Genomic DNA, 20,768 nt, shown 5'->3' with positions numbered 1-20,768 from the left:
TGTATGTGTGTAGATCGTGTGTTCATTTTTCCCCTCACTGGCACCATCCCTTTCCTGAGGTGCTTTGCCAAGACAGCCTGGACAGAGGGCGGATGCTCCTTTGGGGCCTTTTGTGAGCTGTGGGGAGTCCTCTGTAAGAGTAGGGAAGATTGAGAGCCAGTATTAGTGGTGAGGAGCTGCTGCCCTCTGCTCTGCACGCAGAGAAGGGGCCAAGTGGAGCTTGAGTCTCTCGTGGTGAGCGTGACCCGGACTCCTGTGTAAGATGTGACAAGGTGTGTTAGCCTCACAGCTGCTCCGACATCCTTGGGAACTGGGGTGTCTGATTCTGCACAGTGGGACAGTGAGGGGGCAGGTCACTGGCTGGAAGTGTGACCCTGAAGTGTGTCAGTGGATGCATCATGGGGGACAGTGAAGCATCTGGGAGACTTAGGGGGACACTGTGTGTGACAGAGCACTGGGTCAGCAGAGGTGCTGGCCGTTAACATGTTGAGATATGCCCTGAGGTAGATGGAATGGCTGGTGAAGAGCCAGGATTGTGGGTTTGAGGTGAGTGGTTGGAAAGGGAAGTGCTTTGTGCGCTGTCACCTGTCCTCTGGGTGAGGAAGAGGTGATTAGTGGTGATGCCAGAGCACCCAGGACATGGGACAGTGATGAAGGCAGGTCATGGAGAGAAGATCAGCTTCTGGGGGAGCTGTGAAGGATCCGGAGCTATTTTGGGACGCGAAGGCTCTGCCCCTTGCTGCAGGGCCATGTTGTTGTTCACCAAACAGTGCTGAGGAATAGGCAGGACACTGGGGAAGGGATGAAAGGGCGGGTGGGCAGAAAGCGTTGAGAGCTTGTGCCAACCTGCACTCAGGTGGGCCCTGTGAAAACAGGAGCAACATCCAGGTGATAGAGAGCCTAGTTGGTCCCATCTTTGCTTGGATATGTGGGAAATAGCTCTGGGAGGAGAGGTTAGGAGAGGCTCCCTGTGGGTGGGGGGAAGTATGTGGTCTGCAAGGGCCCCACATTGGCCCCCAAGCGTGGTGGGTCAGGTAGGTGTTGTCATTGCATGGGCAGTCAGAGGTGGTTCAAAGCCAGACCCAGTGGGAACAGCCTTTGGAGATGTGAGAGCTGGCTGCCCCTCTCCTCCTCCCTTCACTGCTGCACCATTTGCAGATGGTGACAAGGGTGACGGGTAGCGTTAGGGCATCCCCTTTACATGGGGGAGCCATCCCTACTTGTCAGAGGTGTCTCATGGGTAGTGCTGAGCTCTCTGTGCAAAGGCTGAGTGGAGGTCTGGGTTGTGGGAGGTGCATTTGGGGATTGGAGCGACTCTCCCAAATGTCAGTGTGGCCAAAGGGTGTTGGAGGAAAAGCTTTGTTTGAGGGGGTAGAATTGAGCAGGTATGTGTTTGCAGAGAGTGTGGAGGGAAGGCCAGGCCTGCCCAGGGTGTCGGGTGTGGGGTTTGCGTGTCCAGGGTGCAGAAGTTGTCCCACTGGGTGTTTCTGTGTGTGACTTGGTTGCAGGAGGGCAGGGTGCAGCGCAGGCCGCTTGCTGAGAGAAGGGGAGAGGAAGAGAGCTCTTGTAGGTGGGACATCTGCAGTGACAGAAGGGAGGAGACCCTGGAGGAGACCACACAGATATATGTGTTGATTTGATAACCCTGCATTTTGGAACTAGGAGACTTGGTAGCGCCATCCTTGTAGATAAGAGAGTTTGAGAACTTGGGTCTGTTGTCAGGAAGTGTCTCTGAAGGACGAGTGTTTGTTTAGTACCAGCTTGCCCGGCCAGCCACTTGTGAGAGGACAGGGAGCAGAGGGCTGGGGTGTCGGGCCGAGAAGCAGAGGGACTCTGTGGCAAAAAGTGTGGGCTTTTTAGCAGGAAAGACAGGCCTGATAAAGGGTGAAGGACATAGGGATGGACATAGGGATTGCAGGGCAATTGCAGAGGTGAAGTGATGGCTGAGTCAGGGTGAGGGTGGCAAGAGGAGCAGTGGGGCTGAGGCTGGAGTTGCTTTTCAGCCTGGCACAGGGCCCATGCTGGTGCTGGCAGGGGTAGCCTGCACCAGCTTGTGCTGGTAATGGCAGCGAGCTGGCACGGAAATGAGCAATGGACTGCAAAGGGGTTGAGGAGAGAGGTTCAGCGTGCAAGATGTGCAGGTGCCTGCGTGGTGGGTTAAGGACTGCTGTGCTTTTGGGGGCCAGGGGAGTTGCAAAGCTGTGGGAATTGGTGTGGAGGTTGGCTCGGCTGGCCTGTGAGCAGGGGGCTGTGGCGGGTGATGCGGGAGCCGCGTGCTGCAAGGCAGAGGAACGGAGCGGCGCGAGGGCCCTGTGCCAGGGAAGCTCCTGCCTGAAAGAGTAGTAATACAGTGTGCAAGTGCTGGCAACCCTTGGCGAGGCCTGCACGGCTCTTGTCCCTCATGCTCCGCCGCCGTGGGGTGCTGGGCTGGCCCCTGGTCTGTCCCTTCAGTCTCACTGCCTCTGCTTCGTGCCATGTGCCAGGCTTTCAAAATGCCTTGCTCTCGACTCCGCTGCCTGGACAACTAGCATTAATGTAGCTGCTCTGTGCTTGCTTACTAGGTAACAAACTGCTGTAGTACGTGCATGTGGCCAGCGATGTCCTTGTGTAGTGTCCTTGTGTAGTCTGAAGGCTCAATAAAAGTCTGCGGTGTGCAGTAACCAACTAACCAGCTTGCTGCCACGTGGTGCTTGTCATCCTTCCTTTCCTCGAGCGGGGGTGGCTTTGGGTGTATGTCCAGGAGCCTGGGGGGTGTCTGCGAGCCTGAGTTTGAGGGCCAGGGTGGGTGTCAGAGCAGGCTGTGCTCCTCATGGCCACGGTCCAGCAAGGCTGATGCATGTCTGGAGCAGAAGGGTGCTCAGGGGGTGACTAACTACTGTAAGTTATATCTAATGTGGGGAGGTGGCTTGCCTGGGTAGCACAAAGGAGGGCTGGCATTCATGGGGGGAAAAGGCAGGGCAGGGACATGTCCCACAGCTTGACTGGAGGCAGGTGACTCTGCATTGGTGTAGGGGTTTGAGCTCTCGGAGGTGGAAGCGAGGGTGTGGGGCACGCTTTGGTGGAGAGCAGCTCCAGCAGCGTGGAACAGGAGCAGGAAACGCTGCTGGGCAGGCCGGGGCGCCCAGCGGGGTGCGGGGGGCTGCTTGGCGTGTGGGCCCGTGGGGCAGGGAGGGTAGCTGGGGCTGCAGCACAACAGGATGCACACGTGGGCTGAGCGGGCCTGCGAGGGCACACGGGGCCCTGGAGTGTTAACGTGGCGCTTTATTGTCCCGCGCGCTCGGGGGCGCAGCTGTGGGTGCACGGGGAGCTGCAGCGCGGGGCAGCGCAGCAAGGGCCGCCTCAGTGCGGGAAGCCGTCGCTCGGGTCGTCCGCGAGGAGCGAGTCCTGCTGAGAGAGGCGCAGTGAGCACGCGGGGTACGCGCGGGCATGGGGCTCACGTGCATGAGCATGGTGAGCGCGTGGAGGCATGGGGCTCACATGCACGAGCGGGGTACGCGCGGGCATGGGGCTCACGTGCATGAGCATGGTGAGCGCGTGGGGCTCGGGGCACACAGGGGTGTGGGGCTCACATGCACGAGTGTGTGGGGATGCAGGCTCATGCGCATGCGCGGGGCACGCGGGGACGTGGTGCTCACGTGCGGTGTCTCGTGCAGCGCCTCGTAGCCGGACGCGTGGCCGCCGTAGAGCGGGTTGGGGATGGCAACCAGTGGCCGTGAGGGGCGGGGCCTGGTGGGGTGCCGCCCCCTCTCCTGCTGCGGCTCCTCTTCCTCATGAAGGTCGGCCTGCAAAGAAGGCATGGGATTGGCTGGATGGCCAGGGGGTGGGGCCAGTCCACCTGGCAGAGAGGCGCATGATTGGCTGGGCAGGGCAGCGGGCACGTGCGCCATGTTGCCTCATGAGGTGGTCACTCTCTGTGAACGCCCCGCGGGGCCCCGCGTGTGGGTGCCAGCAGCGCGGGGTCGGGACAGGGCCGCGAGGGCGATAAAAGCTCGTCCTTGTAACTGCTGGGGCTGCAAGGGACCACCCGCCCTGGCAGGACCTCCACATCACCATAATGCCCTTCCCTGCAGCCCGGCTGCTGCTCACCTGGAAATACCCAAACTGCTCATCGTGGCGCCGCCTTCTGATGCAGTAATAGGCGACGCCAGCGCCCGCAGCCAGGGCCAGCGCGAAGCTCAGTGCGGAGAGCGTGCCGGCGGCCACGGAGCTCGAGGACTGCGCCACGCTGTTCACCTGCAAAAAGAGGCAGTGGCCGAGTCCCCCTGCTCCCCTGCCCAGCCCTGGGCTCGCTCAGGGCGCTCCGTGGCCAAGCACCCTGCGGGGAGCTCCCCAGCATGACGTTGGGCAACATCCTGACAGCAACTTGCAGACCCGTGCCCCATAGCCAGGTCCTGGGGGCACATTAGCTCCTTCTTTCTTCTCTGCTCCCCAGCCTCGTTGCACTAAAAACAAGATGATCTTTCCCCGTTCACGCTGTCAAATGCTCACCTGCCCCAGATGCACCACGGGCGCTGGGATCCTCAGTGGTTCTGCAATTGCATGAATGATACCGTTGAACGCTATGATGTCCCACTCCACGATCAGCGTGTCGTTGATCCCCTTGCTTTCCTGTAGCACAAGATATGATTTCACCTCATCAGAAACCCTCCACTTTCCTCCCTTTCTCAAAAAAGACATGGCAAAAACCCCAAGGATTTCATTTTACCCTCTTCAGAGGGAAACTTACTGTGTGTTCTGTGTTATTCTCCCTATGGAGGTCTGAGATGTGGAGGCTGTATCCTGACTGGGAAGGGATGGTGGTGCCTGTTGTAAGGTTGAAGCTGAACAGCATGATGTTGCTGGATGAGACATGGAGCTTCAGTTCTTCTCCTGTCAGTGTCTGAAAAAGCAACCGGGATGGGAGAAGGCTGAGACACCTCCTCCCTTCCCTTCTGTTCCTTTTCTATGCACCCCCTGTGGCCTAAGTCCAGACACTCTCCAAGGCCAGAGGACAGCTTAGTTTGAGCAACATGCTGCAACAAACCAACCACAACTACCTCGAGAAGGGGAGTATCACAGTCCTTAGAGCTACATACAACTCGCCTGGAGAAAGCCTTGAGCAACCCCCTCTGAAGGGCTCTGCTCTGGGTGGGGATGGTGGGGTTGGGAGCAGTAACCCAAAGACCTCCAGAGGACCCTTCTCACCTAAATTTCTCAATCATTCTGACTCCACATCACCATAATGCCAACTTCTGCTGCGCTCTGGAGCTCCGAGAGCTTGTTCCGTGCCCACTCACCAACCACTCCTCACTGCTTGCTTACCTCGTTGTCTGCGAAGCCGGAATTCAAAGGGACAAAGAGAGTTTTGGGCGCAGAGTCATCAGACAAATACATGAAAAAGTCCAGTCCTTGTTCTGTGTCATTGGCAAAATCAAGCAGCATCTGGAAAAGAGAGCAGATTCTGCCCCTCCGCACGCTCAAGACCACTGCCCCCCGCCTCCAGGAACTGCCCCAAGTCTTGGAAGGAAAATGCTTTCTACACCTGGCGGTGGCCCAGCCACCCGCTCTGCCCTGCTGTTACGCTTATTCCCTCCGTCTGCGTTGTTCTCGCCTGCTGCCTTCCTGGAGAGCCAGGAGGGCATCACTTACGGAATAGAAGGTGGAGAAGCGCTCGTGCTCTGCGAGCACATCCACGAGCCTGCCGCGGCACCAGTACCCATCTCCCACGAACCCGTCACGGCAGCTGCAAACCACATCTGCACAGAAACACCACGGTGCAACTTTACTTACCTGTGGTGGCTACACTGACCACCCTCCCCTTGACCTTGGGGTGCCTATGAGTTCCTTCCCAACAGTGGCATGAGGAGAAGGAGCTCTGTGCCCTGCGCCCCATTTGCCTCATGCTCTCAGGGCAGTTTTTGCCCCTTGCCCCAGGGTGCTTCCTGTGCCTGGCTCGAGGGCTCGGCGTTCTGCTGAGGGTGACGCCATAGCCACGACACGTCCTGCTTCACCCTGAGCCACGACCATATCCCCATAGACAGCCCCAGTGCAGTGTCCGAGCTGTCCCGCAGAGCTGTGGTGATCCGGGGCTGCCTGCGCGCGCTGGCTCGTGGCACTCGCCTTTCTCCCGGTAGCAGAACGCATCCCAGGTCTCGCTCAGGTTGCTCCGGGAGCCGTAGTCCACAATTCCCACTCGATTGGCTCCACAGCTGGGGTTGGGGTAGGCTGTAGGGTATCCAGCTGTGCCGTTGTCCAGCCACCCCACCAAGCACAGATGGAAACCCATCTAGGGGAGGAAACAGGCCATCACGTTAACAGTGAACCCTCCAGCCCAGCTCTTCTGCCCTGATGCGATTATGCCGCACTCCCCTGGCAGCTAAAGGGCTGGATATTGCCAGAAGTCTTGTGTGGTGATTCCTGCCAACAAACCTCTGGTTCTGCGAGTAAAGGCTGTACATGCTGTTTAAGGAAGCCCCCCACCCCCCACCACCACCACTGCTACCTCCAAACCAGACACAAAGCAAAGCCGCGCACGTCCCCCGCCCCACAAAGCTCCAGCGCTGGCTCCCACACCGCTGCACCCCTGCCCTGACCTGCTGTGCTGCCGAGAGCTGCTGGAAAGTGGCCAGGGAAGCCCCCTCCGCCGCGCAGGCCTTCTGCGCCTGCTCGTAAGTGAAGGCGTACTTTTTCCGGGCTGACTGCAGGTGAAATACGCCCACAGTTTTATCTGCAAAACACCAAGGCCAGGGCTTGTCAAGACAGCACAGTAAATGAGCACTCTTCTCCCTGGAGCAGTAGTGTGGCTGAGCTCCCTGCCATGGGGCGAGGTGCTCAGGGAGCTCGTGCTTACAACAGCACCATCCCACTGGAGGCCACCTCAGGCCTGGCAAATAGAAGCACACAGGATAACTCATCCTCCACCATGAGCCATGCAGGGAGAAAGGTGAGGGGGGAGGGGGGAAATGTGAAGACCAGACCAAGCTACAAAGATGCATTTCTGGCCCCTCATCCCCCCAGCTGTCAATCCCTTATGAGAAGTGCCCCTGCCAGAAGGTGATGGTTAAGGCACCACCCTGCATTGGCACCGTAGCGTTGAGCATGTTCACCGTGGAAGTGCAGGTCAGTGCAAATGGCCTCCCGATGGCATTGCCCGTTCTCTTCCAGGCACCGGTCCGTGGGGGGCACAGCCTCTTCCAAGCACTGGATCCCGTCGCCGACATAGCCCTGTTTGCACTCACAGCGCCGCTCATTCTGTGACACAGGGAAAGGCTGGCAGTCACATGCGTGTGCAGGCGTGCGGACAGCAGCTGGGGAACCCTGGCCTTGTGGGAAGCTGGGGGTGAGCCTGGCGCACACCCCCACAGCCTGCCAGGCCTGCGAGAGCTGCAGGAGACCATGTGGCTTCTGTGCCACCCCACATCCAGCCGCAAACGCACAAGGACCAAGCAAGCCTGCGCTGAATCTGCCACAAGACGGCTGAGCTCGTGTTTCTTGCACAGCAACATGCTTGGGCAGAGGAGTGGGGAGAGGCAGCCCCAGCACAACAGCAGCAGGAGCCTCTTGCTGCAGCCTTGCAGCACCTGGGGCGTCAGCCCTGCTGCCAGGCAGGCTGGGAACTCCGGGGAACGGGAAGGAGGAGCGGTGTGGGCACCAAAAGAGCAGGGGCTGTTACTGCCCTGCTGGCCTCCTGCAGCCCAAACAGCCCTCGCCCACCACCCTCCCCAGCGCACGGAGCTCCCCGCGAGCACGGGCTGCACTCACTGGCCCGGTGCTGATGCATGTGGCGTGCTCGCTGCAGTCCCCGTTCCTGCCATCCGTGCACCTGTCTATGGGCTCGCAGACGTAGCCGTCGCCTTGGTAGCCAGGCGCACAGGCACAGGACACGTTAACGCCGACCTGTGCGCAGTGCGCGTGCGCGGCACAGCCGCCATTGTCAGTGCTGCACATGTCGATCACTGCAGAGGACAGAGGTATCAGCGTGGGGGCCTCTCGGTCACTGGTGGGACCTGTCCTCCCACCTCCTTCCAGTCCTTCCTTCCTCATTGAAAAAGGGAGGAACAAGTTGGGGGAAACCAGCTGCCGATGTCTGGAGACCTAAACGCCCTGCCAGGTCCTGCAGCGGCCTGGCAGTCTTGCAGAGTGTCCCCCCGACACAGCCCTTGTCCTAGGAGTGGCTGGGGACACGGTCACCCGCAGCCTTGCCCTGCTGTCCGCCCTGACCCTGACCCCTCACGGCTTCTCGCTACCTGAGCACGTTCTCCCATCGCCCTGGTAGTGTGGGTTGCATTCACACAGGTTGCCGGCGCGGCAGGTGGCCTGGCGATGGCACGGTGGCGAGCAGACGGGCGCTGTGACTGCAAGCAGACCGTGCACGCGTCCGCATGAGCACAAGGAAGTGGGAGGCCGGGGTTTGGGCAGTGCTGGGGTTGGGCAACCCTCACCTAGCCTGATTTCGCAGCGCTCTCCAGTCCAGCCCTCGGCGCAGAAGCAGAAGCCGTCCCCATGGAGGCCTCCATTGCACACGCCGTTTTCAGTGCAGTTACATTCTGTGAGGAGAGGACAACAACAGCGTCCCAGCATCTGCCTCAATGGCAGTGAAAGCGCCCCCCCCGCCTTCAGAGCGCGGGCCATGGGGCTGCACAACGGGAAACACTGTGGGGCAGCCACGGCACCACACACATCCTGTCCCACTGCTGCCAGCCCCCTGAGGCACAAGCCTCACACAGGAGGAGAAGTCTCTGCCCTCACCAGTCCCCATCACTCCCCTCCACTGCCACTCCTGTAGGTGCTTTCTCACTCCGAGTGCCTGCAACTCCGAAGTGCTCAAAAATGTTCCGGCACACCCAGCTGGACATCATAAGGTCCAGTTCTGGTGGGTAAGACTCCATTGTCCTTCCTGAGCACACGCCAGGATGGGCAGCTCTTCCAGTAAAGGGTTCATCATGACGTACGCACTTGTTCCCCAGCTCAACGTGTGCCATAGCGCATGTGTCAGGATGGGGTTCCTCACACAGCAAATGAGAAGGTGTCTGCCCCCCAGGTCTCGGCAGAGGCCATTGGCAATACGACTGCATGAAGCTCCTGGCATGGGCTACCTGAACCGCAGCTGCGGTGGCTCCCTGTAGAGAGCCCACATTGAGAGGGGCAGCCCTAGAGCTCCAACTCGGTGTTGTGGGGACTGATGTGTTCATGAGCGCCCTGACTCCAATAGGGCAAGCTGATCACTGATTTTCAGCAGTAAAAAGCAGTGGGTGTTTCCAACGTCTCCCAGCAGCACTGCGGGGCTCAGCCACTTCCCCAGAAACCCTCTGTGCTGCTGGTGCTGCTCAGGCTCCCCCCTTACCTCTGCAGTCCGGCCCATATCTGCCCGGAGCGCACAGCTCGCAGCTGGTCCCAATGAAAGCCTGGCTGCAGTTGCATCTTCCCGAGCCACGAATTTTGTCATCGCAGGTGCCACGGTTGTTGCATGGTGCCTCCAGCCCTCCTGGGCACGCTGCAAATGGGGCACCATAGTGAGGTGGTTAGTGACAAAGCGACCCTGTGCAGGCTGCCCCTCTTTCCTGGCCCGGGCACTGTATAAGCTGCTTGCTTGCTGGTCCTTGAGGAAACTCAGACTCCAAGCCAGGGAGCTCCTGAATCAATACACCTTTCTTATCCCCTTGGAACAGGGGTAAGAGGAGCAAATCTGGCAGAGGTTCCAGGTTGGGCTGATCCTCTGCTCTAACATACTGAGCAGTGCTCTCTTGCTAACTTGACTACACACTCATTGGAGGACACATCTACCCCTGCGGGAAAGCTGTCCATGTGTGCAGCACAGAGGGGAGATGCTTGGGGATGGCCGAGCACCTGAAACACGCAGGGGCGAGGGGTGTTTCTGGTAGCCACCTCCCTGCAGCCCTGTGCCCAGTCTGTCCACAGGCAGCTGTGTTCCTCTGAGGAAAAGGACCTCCCCACTACAATGCCATCCAAGCAGATTGTTCTCTGCACAGTCTAGCGCAGGGCTCCTTGCTAACGGTTGCATGTGTCGGGAAAGGCTGTGATCCCGAGGGTCGTGGCCACCTCTCCCCAGGAAGCACCTTCACGGATGCCAGAGATGATAAGTGCTAAACTAAGGACAGGAGTGGGAAATGGTCACTCGACTCCTTACCTCGACAGTCAGGGCCATAGTGGTTCGCACAGCACTGAGGGACCCACTGCATGGCTACACAGCTCTTCCTGCAGCCTCGTCTCAGAGGCTCCCTGGAAAAGAAGGGCCTTCTGAAGGGCTCCCACGGGGAGTGCTGCCAGGACGGCCGCACCAGAGAGTTGAGTTGAAGCAGAAAAGTGTTTCTGAGCTGGTTTCCATTATAGAGGCAGCTCTTGGTTTCCCCCTGTGAGGAAACAGGCAAAACACAGAGTTTGCCACATCGGACACGGGATGCCATGTCCCTGACTCTTCACCTTGGCCTCTGTTTTCTCACTCAGTTTTATGACAAGAAATCATGTGCAATGAGGCTGCCGACAAAGAAACCATGGATGCACCTCAGGAACATGCCAAGAGGCTGTGGAACGCAGTGGGCTGTGCTACTACAGCAAGAGTGGGGTACAACCACTGCCCCCCCCAGGCTGTTCACTATCTTGATAAGCCACCTCCCCTCAGACAAACAAGATGAGCTCTCTTGCTGTAACACAATCAGAAAAATTCCCCGTGCTGCTCCAGGTATGAAGTGGGACCTTGCAGCTGCTGTCACCCAAAGGGATGAGCCAGGCAAGGACGTTGGAGGCCCCTGACCTCATGTCGCTCAGTCTAGCTCCTGGCCTAAGAGATCATGCAGCCTTTGGCCAGGTACCATGACCAAGCGACCTCAGCACATGCAGACATTCCTTTATTTGGCTGCTTAAGCACAAGCAAGATGTGTGTATTACTGCTGGCCACACACTGGGCCTCCCTGGCTGCCAAAGCTGTGAGCTTTACCTGTTGAACTGAACCAGCAGGGCAGGGTGGCTCGAAGCCGCAGATTCCACAGCTCCTTGGAGATTCCTGCAGAGGGAAGACAGAAACACCGGAACAACTCAGTATCCATTTCTGCTTTTCTCAGCTGCTTGGAGCTTTGCTGAGGAAGAGCAGTGAGCCCTGCCAATATCCCTCTTCCCAGACACAGGGCTTCACAGGTGGCACAGAACCTCCTTGGCAACATCATAAATGCTTACATGCAGCTTGATAGAAATGAGCTGATCACACCGAGATCCCAGATCTGGTGGTTCCAACAGCCTATTGATGCCATAAGCAATGCCCCCATCGAACTCCATGTGCCTCTGGATGATGATGGCATCGCCATTCCCCACCAGAAGCTCCCCCTACAAGAGAAAGAAAGGGGCTTGTGATCCTGGCATATCCTACATCCTGGCTGCACCAACCATAGGTCATCCTTTTTGGTTGCCATGACTTCTCAATCATGACAAGACCTCTCTAAAATCTCTGTGTTCACGCGTACCTTCTCTTGCCTCAACCTCCCTTCCCGACTGCTGTCGTTTAGATCCACCTTTCCTAAGAAACAGCCTCTGTCCATGCACCACATGCTCTGAAAGGCTGTTGTACCATGTGGTTGGCACATGCAGCTTTTCTGCCCGCTGGCCATAGAGTCACACCCCCCTGCAGGGCTGGCTGCAGCCAGGGGAATGGGATGTCCCAGCCTGCAAGCTCCGGGTTCATTTCCCACTGGTGACCAGTCACCCCACGGCTGTTCCCAGCGACACTCGCTCGTTGGCAAGCAGAGCCCAGGTCACCAACACTCACAATCTGGGTTTCACTGCAGCTGAATGAGACAGCAGAGCCGTGCATGGTCCGTACAGAGCCGACCTGGGGCACGTTACCAGCAACAATCTGAGAGGGAAAATGAGTGTGAGAGCCAGAAGGAAAAGGTACATGAAGGGAGAGACAGGCAAAACTGGCGGTTCATATTTCTAAATGGGGATGCTGTCCTGTGAGAGCAAGGGCCAGCAGACACAGTGAGTAGGGGGTGTGACATGGCTAATGTAAAGCTGGTGTGGGTGGAATGACCTAACTGATGGGTTAGTCCAGCTTCCTCAACAGTGGAAGAACCTGGTTTTGCTCAGCTGGACCCCTTCCTTGTTCATCTCCTGTATACACAAGAGGAGAGCTTAGCCTGTCGTGAAGCTTGCTGTGAGTGACTGTAGCTGCTGGTTTTTTACCCAAGTAACTGATGCGAGAAGGTTTTTACATCAACCACACTGTATCAGCAGTTGGTGCCCAAAGAGCAGACCCTTCACTGGGGTCAGTTCAGCTTTGGGTCTTCTCAAGACGACTAACATGCTACATGTTAGCATGTCCTACAGGAGCAAAATACTGGGCAAGGTCACTCAGGCATAACCATAGGAACGTGGTGGCCCCACATATGCCCTCAGGAGGCGAGAGCCTGCGTGTTGTCACATTTACCTTTGTGTTCCTGATCATGTGCGCTTTGAGGTAGGAGGCCAGCACATCCCGATGCTCTCTGCGGTACAGCCACCGCTGCCTTTGCTCTGGGAGGGCGTTAAAGGCAGCGTCTGTGGGCCACAGCATGGTGAAGGGTCTATGCAGCGAGTCATTAATCAGGGGCAGCAGCTCCGCATCCTGCCCAAGGCAAGAGGGGGTACAAAGAAAAAGCAACAAACCCAAAATAAATAATGTCACATACACACCCAGTCCCCAGGCAGGAGTCAGGCAGCTCACCTTTAGCAGCTTGCTGTAAATGGTGTACCCAAAGGCCTCTGCCACCTCCATGATATTTTGCTGGAGAAGGAAGAAAGCAAACAAACCAGTGTCACCTTGCCAGTTTGCCTTGAGTCACAGGCCCTCTCCACAGACAACTGCAGCAGTCCTGCAGGACACTGAGGATCCAGCACAAACCCCAGCATGTCCAGTATAGGTCAGCAGTTTAACTGCTGAGTTAGGGGCAAAACTAACTCACAGAGAGTGAACAGCTCCCCCCTAGGCAGGGACCAGGTCAAATCAGCTCTCATCTTCATCTGGAAATGAGGAAGATTCCCCTGCCATGCACAGAGGCTGACAGCACCCTTGGCTAACTCTGCCCAGGGGAGCTTGTTTCTACCTGGCAGCAGGCAGTCCCCTCTGGGACCTGGAGCAGGAATGCAGCAGAGTTAACAAGCACAGCATCTAAACGTGATGACAAATTTCTCTCTGTCATCATCACGACTCCTTCTGACCCAAATATTGCCATGCTGAGAATATTATTACTCCCGAGAGTCAGACCCATGCCCTCTGACATCCCTTGCACAAATGGGAACATGAAAAGTGGAGCATCCCATGCAACCTTAGAGAGATTTTATCAGTGACAGTAGCATCAGAGTAGTTGGGAAAGATACCAGTCCTGTCCTCAACAAGGCTGTTATTAGGGCACAATTATTGCTCGACATTTACTTGTAAAATCTTTGAGGAAACGTTATGTTCCACCAGGTCGCTTGGGATGAGGATCTTGTTGATGAAGTGAATCACCCCATTCACGCCAACGATGTCACCAGAAACAAGTGTAGCTTCCTCATTGAGATGGATGCTATTCTGAAAGGGAAGGGATGTGATGAGGTACTCCTGCCCTGGGGCACCATGCCGTGAGCCACGGCTTTGGTGGTCTTCAACTGACAGCAAAAATGAGGTCCTGCTATGCAGGACAGGGAAGTAAAGAGCAAAGTGTGGCAGAGGACTACCTCTTTTGACGTAATCCTTATTTTATGGCCTGATAAAGATGTAAGGGACTCCTGGGTTTCCAGATCGCTGGACATCAATTTCTGGCAGCCCACCATGTGGTAGCGAAGCAGCTCCTTGAGGAGGCCTCTGCTCTTCCACTCCTTGAACTATGGAGAGAGAAGAGGAACGCTGAGCTCACACTGGGAGCACTTCGCCACAGAAGGGGCTGGCAGTGGGGAGAGGGATTGGAGAGGTCAGAGTCCTGATGAGGGAGACCCGGATTGCCCTAAATCCTTTTGCTTGGCCTATCCCTCTAATCTCTCCCTACAGGAAAATCTTCCCCCACCCCAAACATGCCAAACACACAAATGCACTTGAGAACTTTGGGAAATTTCAGGCAACATTACAGAGAGCAGAATTTAGACCATTTTATAGAGGCTAGACAGTTACATAGACTCTGTCAATCAGGGCCTGGGATACCCCCAGAGGAGACATTGCCATTACTGCAGCTTGCCAAACCTCTGAAACTGCTCGGATGAGAAGACACTCACTGCTGTGGTGTTTCCTATGAGATCCATCCTTGGGACAAAGACAGTGAAAGGCCCTGCCCCACTGAGCTCCTTCATCTTTTCCTCCTATAGCAGAGGGGACATCATTGGTAGGAATGGAAAAACAACAACAACAACAACAACAAAAACACAAAAAACATGGTTTCCATTAGCAGGAAACACCATGTGGGATTTCCAGTGTACAGATAAGGACAAAGTTGTTTCTGTCACCAACCAGTATCATCTTAAAGAACGTGGAGGAGCCTTCAATCCTTGCGAGCTCCTAAACAAAGAAAAGAGCTCATGTTAGCAGAGTCCCATCCACAGAACCTCGCCAGCCAGCACAGTGACCCACTCTTTCCACTCTAGGTCACTCTCCCATCCCAGCAAGACACTGGCTTTCCAGATACATAGTGAGATGATAGCAAGCTTTCCCTCCCTCCCTCCCATGCAACAGCCACTACAGTGGACACAGATGACAAAACAGGCAGTGAGCCTGGACCTTTCACCCTGAAGATACTTCAAGTGTCTGGACCTTTCACACAGGACGAACTGCAAGATGGAGAGGAGGGGAATTGCTAAGAGATGAAACTTGACCGGTTCTGCAGGGGCTGCCTTAGAGGCTGAACTGCCTCATTGCTCAAGGGACATCTCAAGCACTTCACAAAACACCCACTTCAGCCTCTCTCTGCCACAGCTGTGAGTTTTGGGATGACCATCCCAGAGTGGCAGGCATAGGCCAAGCAGGGCAAAACCTCTGCTCACCACATTAACTTTCAGCAAGAGCAGAAACAAAACTGAGTCTCCTTCTCTTTAGTCCCAGAATTTATGGGTAGCTTCCTTCAGAATGCCCTTCTTCACTGCTCCACCACACACAAGTGTTGCTGTATGGCATTACAGGTTTGCCCACCTGCTGCTTGGCTGGGAAGGTGGGGGGAATGGTCTCCTGTGGGGCAGGTGACAACAAAAGCCACCGTGCATGTATCTCACCTGGTACACTTTGCCGCGGCAGGTGAAGCCGTCTCCGACGCTGTGCCAAGGGCAGGAGCAATTCCGAGTGCCAGGTCCCGTGTACTTGCAGAGCCCGAAGGGACTGCAGCCCCCGTTGTTCTAGCAGCAAAGGCAGAAGGTTTGCGTGTAGGTGCATCACCAGCACTTTGGTGGACACGTTCGGGATCTGCTAACTACCTGGAGCCCAGTCAAAAAGAAACCTTGCCATCTAAATAGCACCTTACAATAAATACTGCCCAGTTCCCCAAGGGCATGAAATTCTACCATGAAGTAAGACATTGGCACTTCCATGAGGCCATAGTCATGACAAAAAACACAATTCAAAGAGATTTTTTTAACCTGGCAGAAATGGCATGAGTGCAAATTACTCTTTAGCTTTTGAGTAGAAAAATAACCACAATCTGCACAAGATGGATGTAAAGAAAAAATCATATATGAAGAACCCACATGTCTCTAACATGTCATTGGTTCTGCACTGCTGCTATCACAAGAGGGGAGCCCTGTCTTAGTGCGAAGTGGCTGAGACATTTGTGGACTGGTGTAAGAGTGGAAGGAAACCAAGCATACTTGGAAGCCCTTTAGGTATGTAAAAAGGTAAGACAGCCAGCTCTAACCAAAAAAAGAAAAAAAAATCAAGCTAACTCTGTTCTTGTTAACTGCTGGAATCAAAAGACACTCTTAGGCTTTGGCCTCATCCTAGTTATAGCAAAATGCAGACAAACCTGTTCACACAAGTTGATGGGGTTGCACTGGCTCACCCCGTCCCCACTGTAACCAGGAAGACAGTTGCAGGCAACCTGAAGGGAGAACAGATGTTCAGTTTGAATGCTTGGACCCCACAATGAAAATATGCAATGGCTGAGCTGCATGGAAAGTACGTAGCATCTCATTCACCACACACTCCATTCCTTCATGGATAACCAGTGTCAACAACAAAAATAATCATAGACTGAATCCAGCCTCCAGAAAGCAGCCATCCCCTTCTGTGGAAACAGCCATCTTTTCATGTCCTTCCCAGGCAAGTTTTCAATGTGGAAGGAATAAACACAAGACAGGGCATTGCCATGGAAAGGACTGTCTTTCTTTGAGAGATGAACACAGCTTTGGCCACTTCCATAATAATGTTGCCCTGGCATCCCTTGCAGGCACTTACCTTCTTCAGGCCTGTTTTAATGCACTCGGCGTTGGTGTGACACCCCCCGTTGCTTTCGAGACAGGGATCAATCTCTGCATCAAAACAATAACCACACATTACCACTGAGTGATATCCAAGGCAGCTGGGAACTGGATCCAAAGAATATGGGCTAAGCAGCAGGAGGGATCTTCCCAGCCTGGCAAACATCTTGGCGGCAAAACGACTTGTTCCACTGATGACTTGTAAGAGGGGAAGAATGAGGAACCAAATCCCACATCTGTCTGAATCTGCTTTACAGGATGAGAGGACCAAATTCTCCCATAGCTCCATCCTCATCTCAAGAGCCACCACCCTGGGAGACTGTCCTCACCCTCTGTCTCCCCGTGACATGTGCCAGAGCAAGAAACCCCTCAGGGCTGTTCGGGGTGCTGCCCTTATACCTTTGAGGCCACCTAGCAGAATGGGTTACAGGGGCAGCATGGTCTTTCTTCCCAGTTTTGGGTGAAGCTCTGCCAGAGCAGTGATGATCCCTTGGTTAACCACAGCCTAGGGAGATGCTGAGCACGCACACCTGGGCATGTGCACACATCTCCAAAAAGCAGAAACAAGGCTGAAACACAGTGAGCCAACAGCTACTGGCTTTGAAATGCATGGACAGACTGAAAGGACCATGAGGAATTCAGTGCTTTAACCTGACTGAAGCTCCTTTATGCATGGTGCCCTGACACTACCACCAGAACAAGTACCGAGCTCACCCATGCAGAGTGTCCCATCTCCAGCGTAGCCTTCCTTACAAACACAGGTTCGCTCTCCTGGGGACACTTTAGTACACACAGCATGTATGGAGCAGCCACCATGATCAATAGTGCACGGATCTATTTCTGTAACCAGAAACAAGAGAAGCAGAATCAGCTCAGAGCATCTGGAGAAGATAAACAGTACCAGAACAATCATCTGTCTTAACAAAAATCACAGCATCTTATTAAAACCCCTTGGTCCTCATCCAAATCTGAGAGATGGTCATTTAAACGTCATGCTAAACTTAAATAATTGTGTGATGCTCCAGACTGAAAAGCCTCTCTACCATGGCAGGCCTACTGGTGCATGGCTGGGCGGAAGAAGATTGGAATGATCGCTCTCCTAGCAGCATTGTACCCAGCATTTCACAAACAAAACCCTTCCATTTGTGTAACCATGACCTATATTTGCAAAGCCTGGATCTTGTCCACACTTCAGGGGCATACCTGTGCAATGGGTCCCATTGCCCGTGTATCCAGCAGAGCAGGAGCAAGTCGGTGGGGAGTCTGCTGAGCCATTCACGCAGCTGAAACAAGCAAAGGCAAAGCAGTCACTGACATCTTCTGCTTTGCTTTAACAGTGGGAAACACACACTACACAAGTCAGGCAGGTGGAGGTTAGAGTCCACAGCGAGATGAGGCTGGAAGAGGAACATATCTGCAGTGGCTGAGTATCTCTTTACAGTACCAGAGAATGAATCCAGACATTCCATGTTACCTGAAGTGCAACAGACAGACTGGCAAACATACCCAGAAAATGGGGCTGTGCTCAGCAGAGGAAGTGTCCTGCCATTTCAAAGGTCCTACCCACCCAAGGACACAATAGCAGCACTGAAGAAGGACATGACTTTCCACGTTGGTTTGGCCAGAATCAGAGCCGGAAAGTCTCTGTAGTGTGTGTACTTTAATGAGCTCTCTGCGAATGCCCAAACACTAAGTCACCCAGTTGTAAATCAGTTACACACACACACATGCTTTCTCAGAATGATCCAGCCCCTTGGCTCTACTTACTTGGCCATCTGATGACAAGTGTTATTGCATAAGTCAATCTCAATTACTGCAAGAGAAAACAAAAACTTGACTTGGAATTTTCAGTTTACTGCTTGCTCAATCCATTTCTGCCATCTAGAGTGAAATATCCTGCAAAATAGCTCCATTGCCCTGATTGTGGTGCCCTGACTGATGACAGGACACACCAACAGCCATATTGACTCGTGTGTCCCGTGTGGTGGCTGAACCATGTTCTGGTGCTATGCAAAGAGCGTAGATTCTATCCTCTCTATCTGAGGTAATGATTCAATTAAATCCTACCTGAATGGCCTCCACACTGGTCGGAACAAAACAAGGTCTGAAACCACGATTTATGTGCAGGACTGAAGTACCAGAGTCTGCAAGCTTTCCATAGGGCGCAAGCACTTACCATGGGCCAAGAGCACATGCAGTTGTAGTCACCTGCCTGAGCTATCACAGAATTGCTTTGGAAACGAAAGGGAATCACTCACATGTCTCTACCAGACAGGCACTATCACCCCGCGGGCCCCTCAGGGTCACGTACGTTCTCGGCAGGTAGGGCCTGTCCAGCCTGGGAAACACTCGCAGCTCCCATCCCCTTGCAGGCCGTCGTTGCATATACCATTGTCACAGGCACATTCTGCAGGGAGAAAATAAAGTGGTCATCACCCTTAAACCAGCCAGGACATACAGAAAGTGCTGCCTTGCTGGCTACTGTGTCCCTGTGTTCATAGTCCAGGGCATCTAGCTGCCATAAGGAAAACACTGCAGGAATTATCAGCTCTTCCTCCCTTGCTATTAGGTCAAGGAGCCCAGAGTCCCTCTATTTTCTGCAGTTTGGGTGGCAGCAGGATGAGTGACAGAGCACAGTCACTCACACCTGGTTCTGCAGATGAAAAATGGGGCCACTTTTTGGCAGACCAGAAGCGCTCGCTCCTCCTCTCAGTGAGCTGCAGCTTTTAGCCTGTCTCAGAGGGCTTGGGACTTTCTTTCCCCCCCACAACCCCTCTTGACAGATAAGATACAGGCACTTTTCTCCCCTTGAGGGCCTAAGTGCAGTCACCAGCTGCAGTGGCGATCGCTGTCACCTGCTTTGCAGTCCGCTCCGTATCGTCCCACTTCACACATTTCGCAGGCAGTACCGTGGAAACCCTCCAGGCACCGGCACTCTCCGCTGCCCTCGATGCCGTCCTGGCATTCCCCGTTCCCGGAGCACCACTGGCCTGGCTTCCCTGGGCACATCTCGCACATATGTCCATAGTAGCCCGGACAGCAGACAGACCTCTAAGGAACCAGCAAGAACAGGTCAGGATGAGTCATTTTGTGCAGCACAGGTGAGGAGGCACAAGCTACATCCTCCAGCACCGCGTGCTTTATTCTGGAAGGTGCTGCCCTTTGGCTGTGTGCCAGCAATCAGTTCTGTCAATGCATGGGAGAGCAGAGTGCAGGTAGTTTTCTTCCTTTTCTCCACTCAAAAGGATAGTGCATACAACAAACAGTCACCTGCAAAAAAGCTGTTGTATTTTGGAAGAGAACGAATGAAAAGTCTGTTTATATCATCTCCCCCAAATACCTTCAACCCTAAGAACCACTGGTAAATCAATAGGAAAAGGCACAGCCTCTGTCAAGATTAAATAACGCTACCTTCATAGAGATCTGTAGTAGATATCAATATAAAATGTGTAGCAAATGCATGAAAGAGTGCCCTGTCTTATTCTCCAGTGAGAACAGATTGGGGAAAAGTCATTATAAATGAACACTGTGCTGATCCCAGTTAGCACGGGGACGCAACAGGTAACTGTGACGGCTTGGGGAATGGAGCTGGATAGTGCAGATGAAGAGGTTCAGGAGTGAGTTCCCAGTGAGGTGCAAGTGCTGACCGAAGCTCTCCCTGTATGTACAATACATCCAAATGCCTCTCTCTCCTTCTCGTCACTCTACCAAACTTTCCAGAGAAATGTTTTCATGTCTAAAAAGGGTCAAATTCACCCAAACTTTTTCCTTAGCATTCTCTCTTCCAGTGTTTTCTCCCAGCCACCCATTTTCACAATAACTGCAAAACCCTCTGCTCCTCCTTTCAGTTTGTCTCCAATCAGTCATCAGATAATAGGAAAGGAACACACACAAGCAAAATACCATCACTCGTGCCTCATTTCCTTAGGAAACCAACTGCAGACATTCACGTCCTCCTTTTCCTCTTTGTGACAAAAACCAAAGCAGCAGTACCAAAGCAGAAGGCCACAATTCCTCAGTGCGCAGACGTTTCCGCGTGTTTGTTTTTATTCCAGTGCCCTCTCTCTCCAGGCTGGAGAGCAGCTTCCTGACGAGCACTGTGTTGGCTGTGCAATGGCACAAAGTCAGCTGGGACTTGCTGCACAGGCCGTATTTCAAGGGCTGGATTTCTAACACTGATCTTGCTTTGCTTCTGTCCAAGTGAATTCAAAGCAAATGCTTTTCTTACCAGAGAAACTTTTGCACAGGTGAAGTAGCAGCCAAGTGTTGTTGTAAGCCCGGAGCGTAGTTCACAGCGAGGCAGGTTCTTGCTTCCTGGAAATTCCTGCAGATAAAATTAACATAAATAAGTAAAATATTACAATATTTAG

General features: G+C 54.3%; 2 protein-coding genes across 2 annotated transcripts in view; both read right to left on the bottom strand.

Annotated features, from left to right (window-relative positions):
* The window catches only part of LOC148596214 (E3 ubiquitin-protein ligase PHF7-like), a gene marked incomplete at its 5' end in the record, with an annotated part of 499,504 nt that overhangs the window by 32,573 nt on the left and 446,163 nt on the right, over positions 1–20,768 (bottom strand). The gene's annotated exons all lie outside the window — the stretch shown is intronic.
* The window catches only part of STAB1 (stabilin 1), a 44,543-nt gene continuing 27,114 nt past the window's right edge, over positions 3,340–20,768 (bottom strand). Inside the window, exons 36-69 of the mRNA XM_088526655.1 lie at positions 20,627–20,722; positions 19,254–19,449; positions 18,710–18,805; positions 18,166–18,211; positions 17,602–17,681; positions 17,113–17,238; positions 16,376–16,449; positions 15,945–16,019; positions 15,202–15,321; positions 14,447–14,494; positions 14,215–14,298; positions 13,684–13,830; positions 13,400–13,537; positions 12,692–12,751; positions 12,416–12,592; positions 11,756–11,842; positions 11,170–11,316; positions 10,934–10,999; positions 10,127–10,349; positions 9,323–9,472; positions 8,421–8,525; positions 8,226–8,333; positions 7,741–7,934; positions 7,086–7,230; positions 6,573–6,706; positions 6,100–6,265; positions 5,629–5,735; positions 5,302–5,421; positions 4,727–4,879; positions 4,489–4,608; positions 4,051–4,233; positions 3,636–3,782; positions 3,478–3,540; positions 3,340–3,384 (exon numbers count right to left, since the gene is read on the bottom strand). Of these exons, the coding sequence (XP_088382781.1) occupies positions 3,340–3,384; positions 3,478–3,540; positions 3,636–3,782; positions 4,051–4,233; positions 4,489–4,608; positions 4,727–4,879; positions 5,302–5,421; positions 5,629–5,735; positions 6,100–6,265; positions 6,573–6,706; positions 7,086–7,230; positions 7,741–7,934; positions 8,226–8,333; positions 8,421–8,525; positions 9,323–9,472; positions 10,127–10,349; positions 10,934–10,999; positions 11,170–11,316; positions 11,756–11,842; positions 12,416–12,592; positions 12,692–12,751; positions 13,400–13,537; positions 13,684–13,830; positions 14,215–14,298; positions 14,447–14,494; positions 15,202–15,321; positions 15,945–16,019; positions 16,376–16,449; positions 17,113–17,238; positions 17,602–17,681; positions 18,166–18,211; positions 18,710–18,805; positions 19,254–19,449; positions 20,627–20,722 (4,026 nt within the window). The remainder of the gene's footprint in view (positions 3,385–3,477; positions 3,541–3,635; positions 3,783–4,050; positions 4,234–4,488; positions 4,609–4,726; positions 4,880–5,301; positions 5,422–5,628; positions 5,736–6,099; positions 6,266–6,572; positions 6,707–7,085; positions 7,231–7,740; positions 7,935–8,225; positions 8,334–8,420; positions 8,526–9,322; positions 9,473–10,126; positions 10,350–10,933; positions 11,000–11,169; positions 11,317–11,755; positions 11,843–12,415; positions 12,593–12,691; positions 12,752–13,399; positions 13,538–13,683; positions 13,831–14,214; positions 14,299–14,446; positions 14,495–15,201; positions 15,322–15,944; positions 16,020–16,375; positions 16,450–17,112; positions 17,239–17,601; positions 17,682–18,165; positions 18,212–18,709; positions 18,806–19,253; positions 19,450–20,626; positions 20,723–20,768) is intronic.

Source organism: Tinamus guttatus, unplaced genomic scaffold (assembly GCF_059628265.1).
Source record: "Tinamus guttatus ecotype Peru unplaced genomic scaffold, ASM5962826v1 Tinamus_guttatus_pri_ptg000026l, whole genome shotgun sequence".
NCBI lineage: Eukaryota > Metazoa > Chordata > Aves > Tinamiformes > Tinamidae > Tinamus > Tinamus guttatus.
Note: the sequence above shows the minus strand (reverse complement) of the source record. Positions and strands in the feature narration are given on the sequence as shown.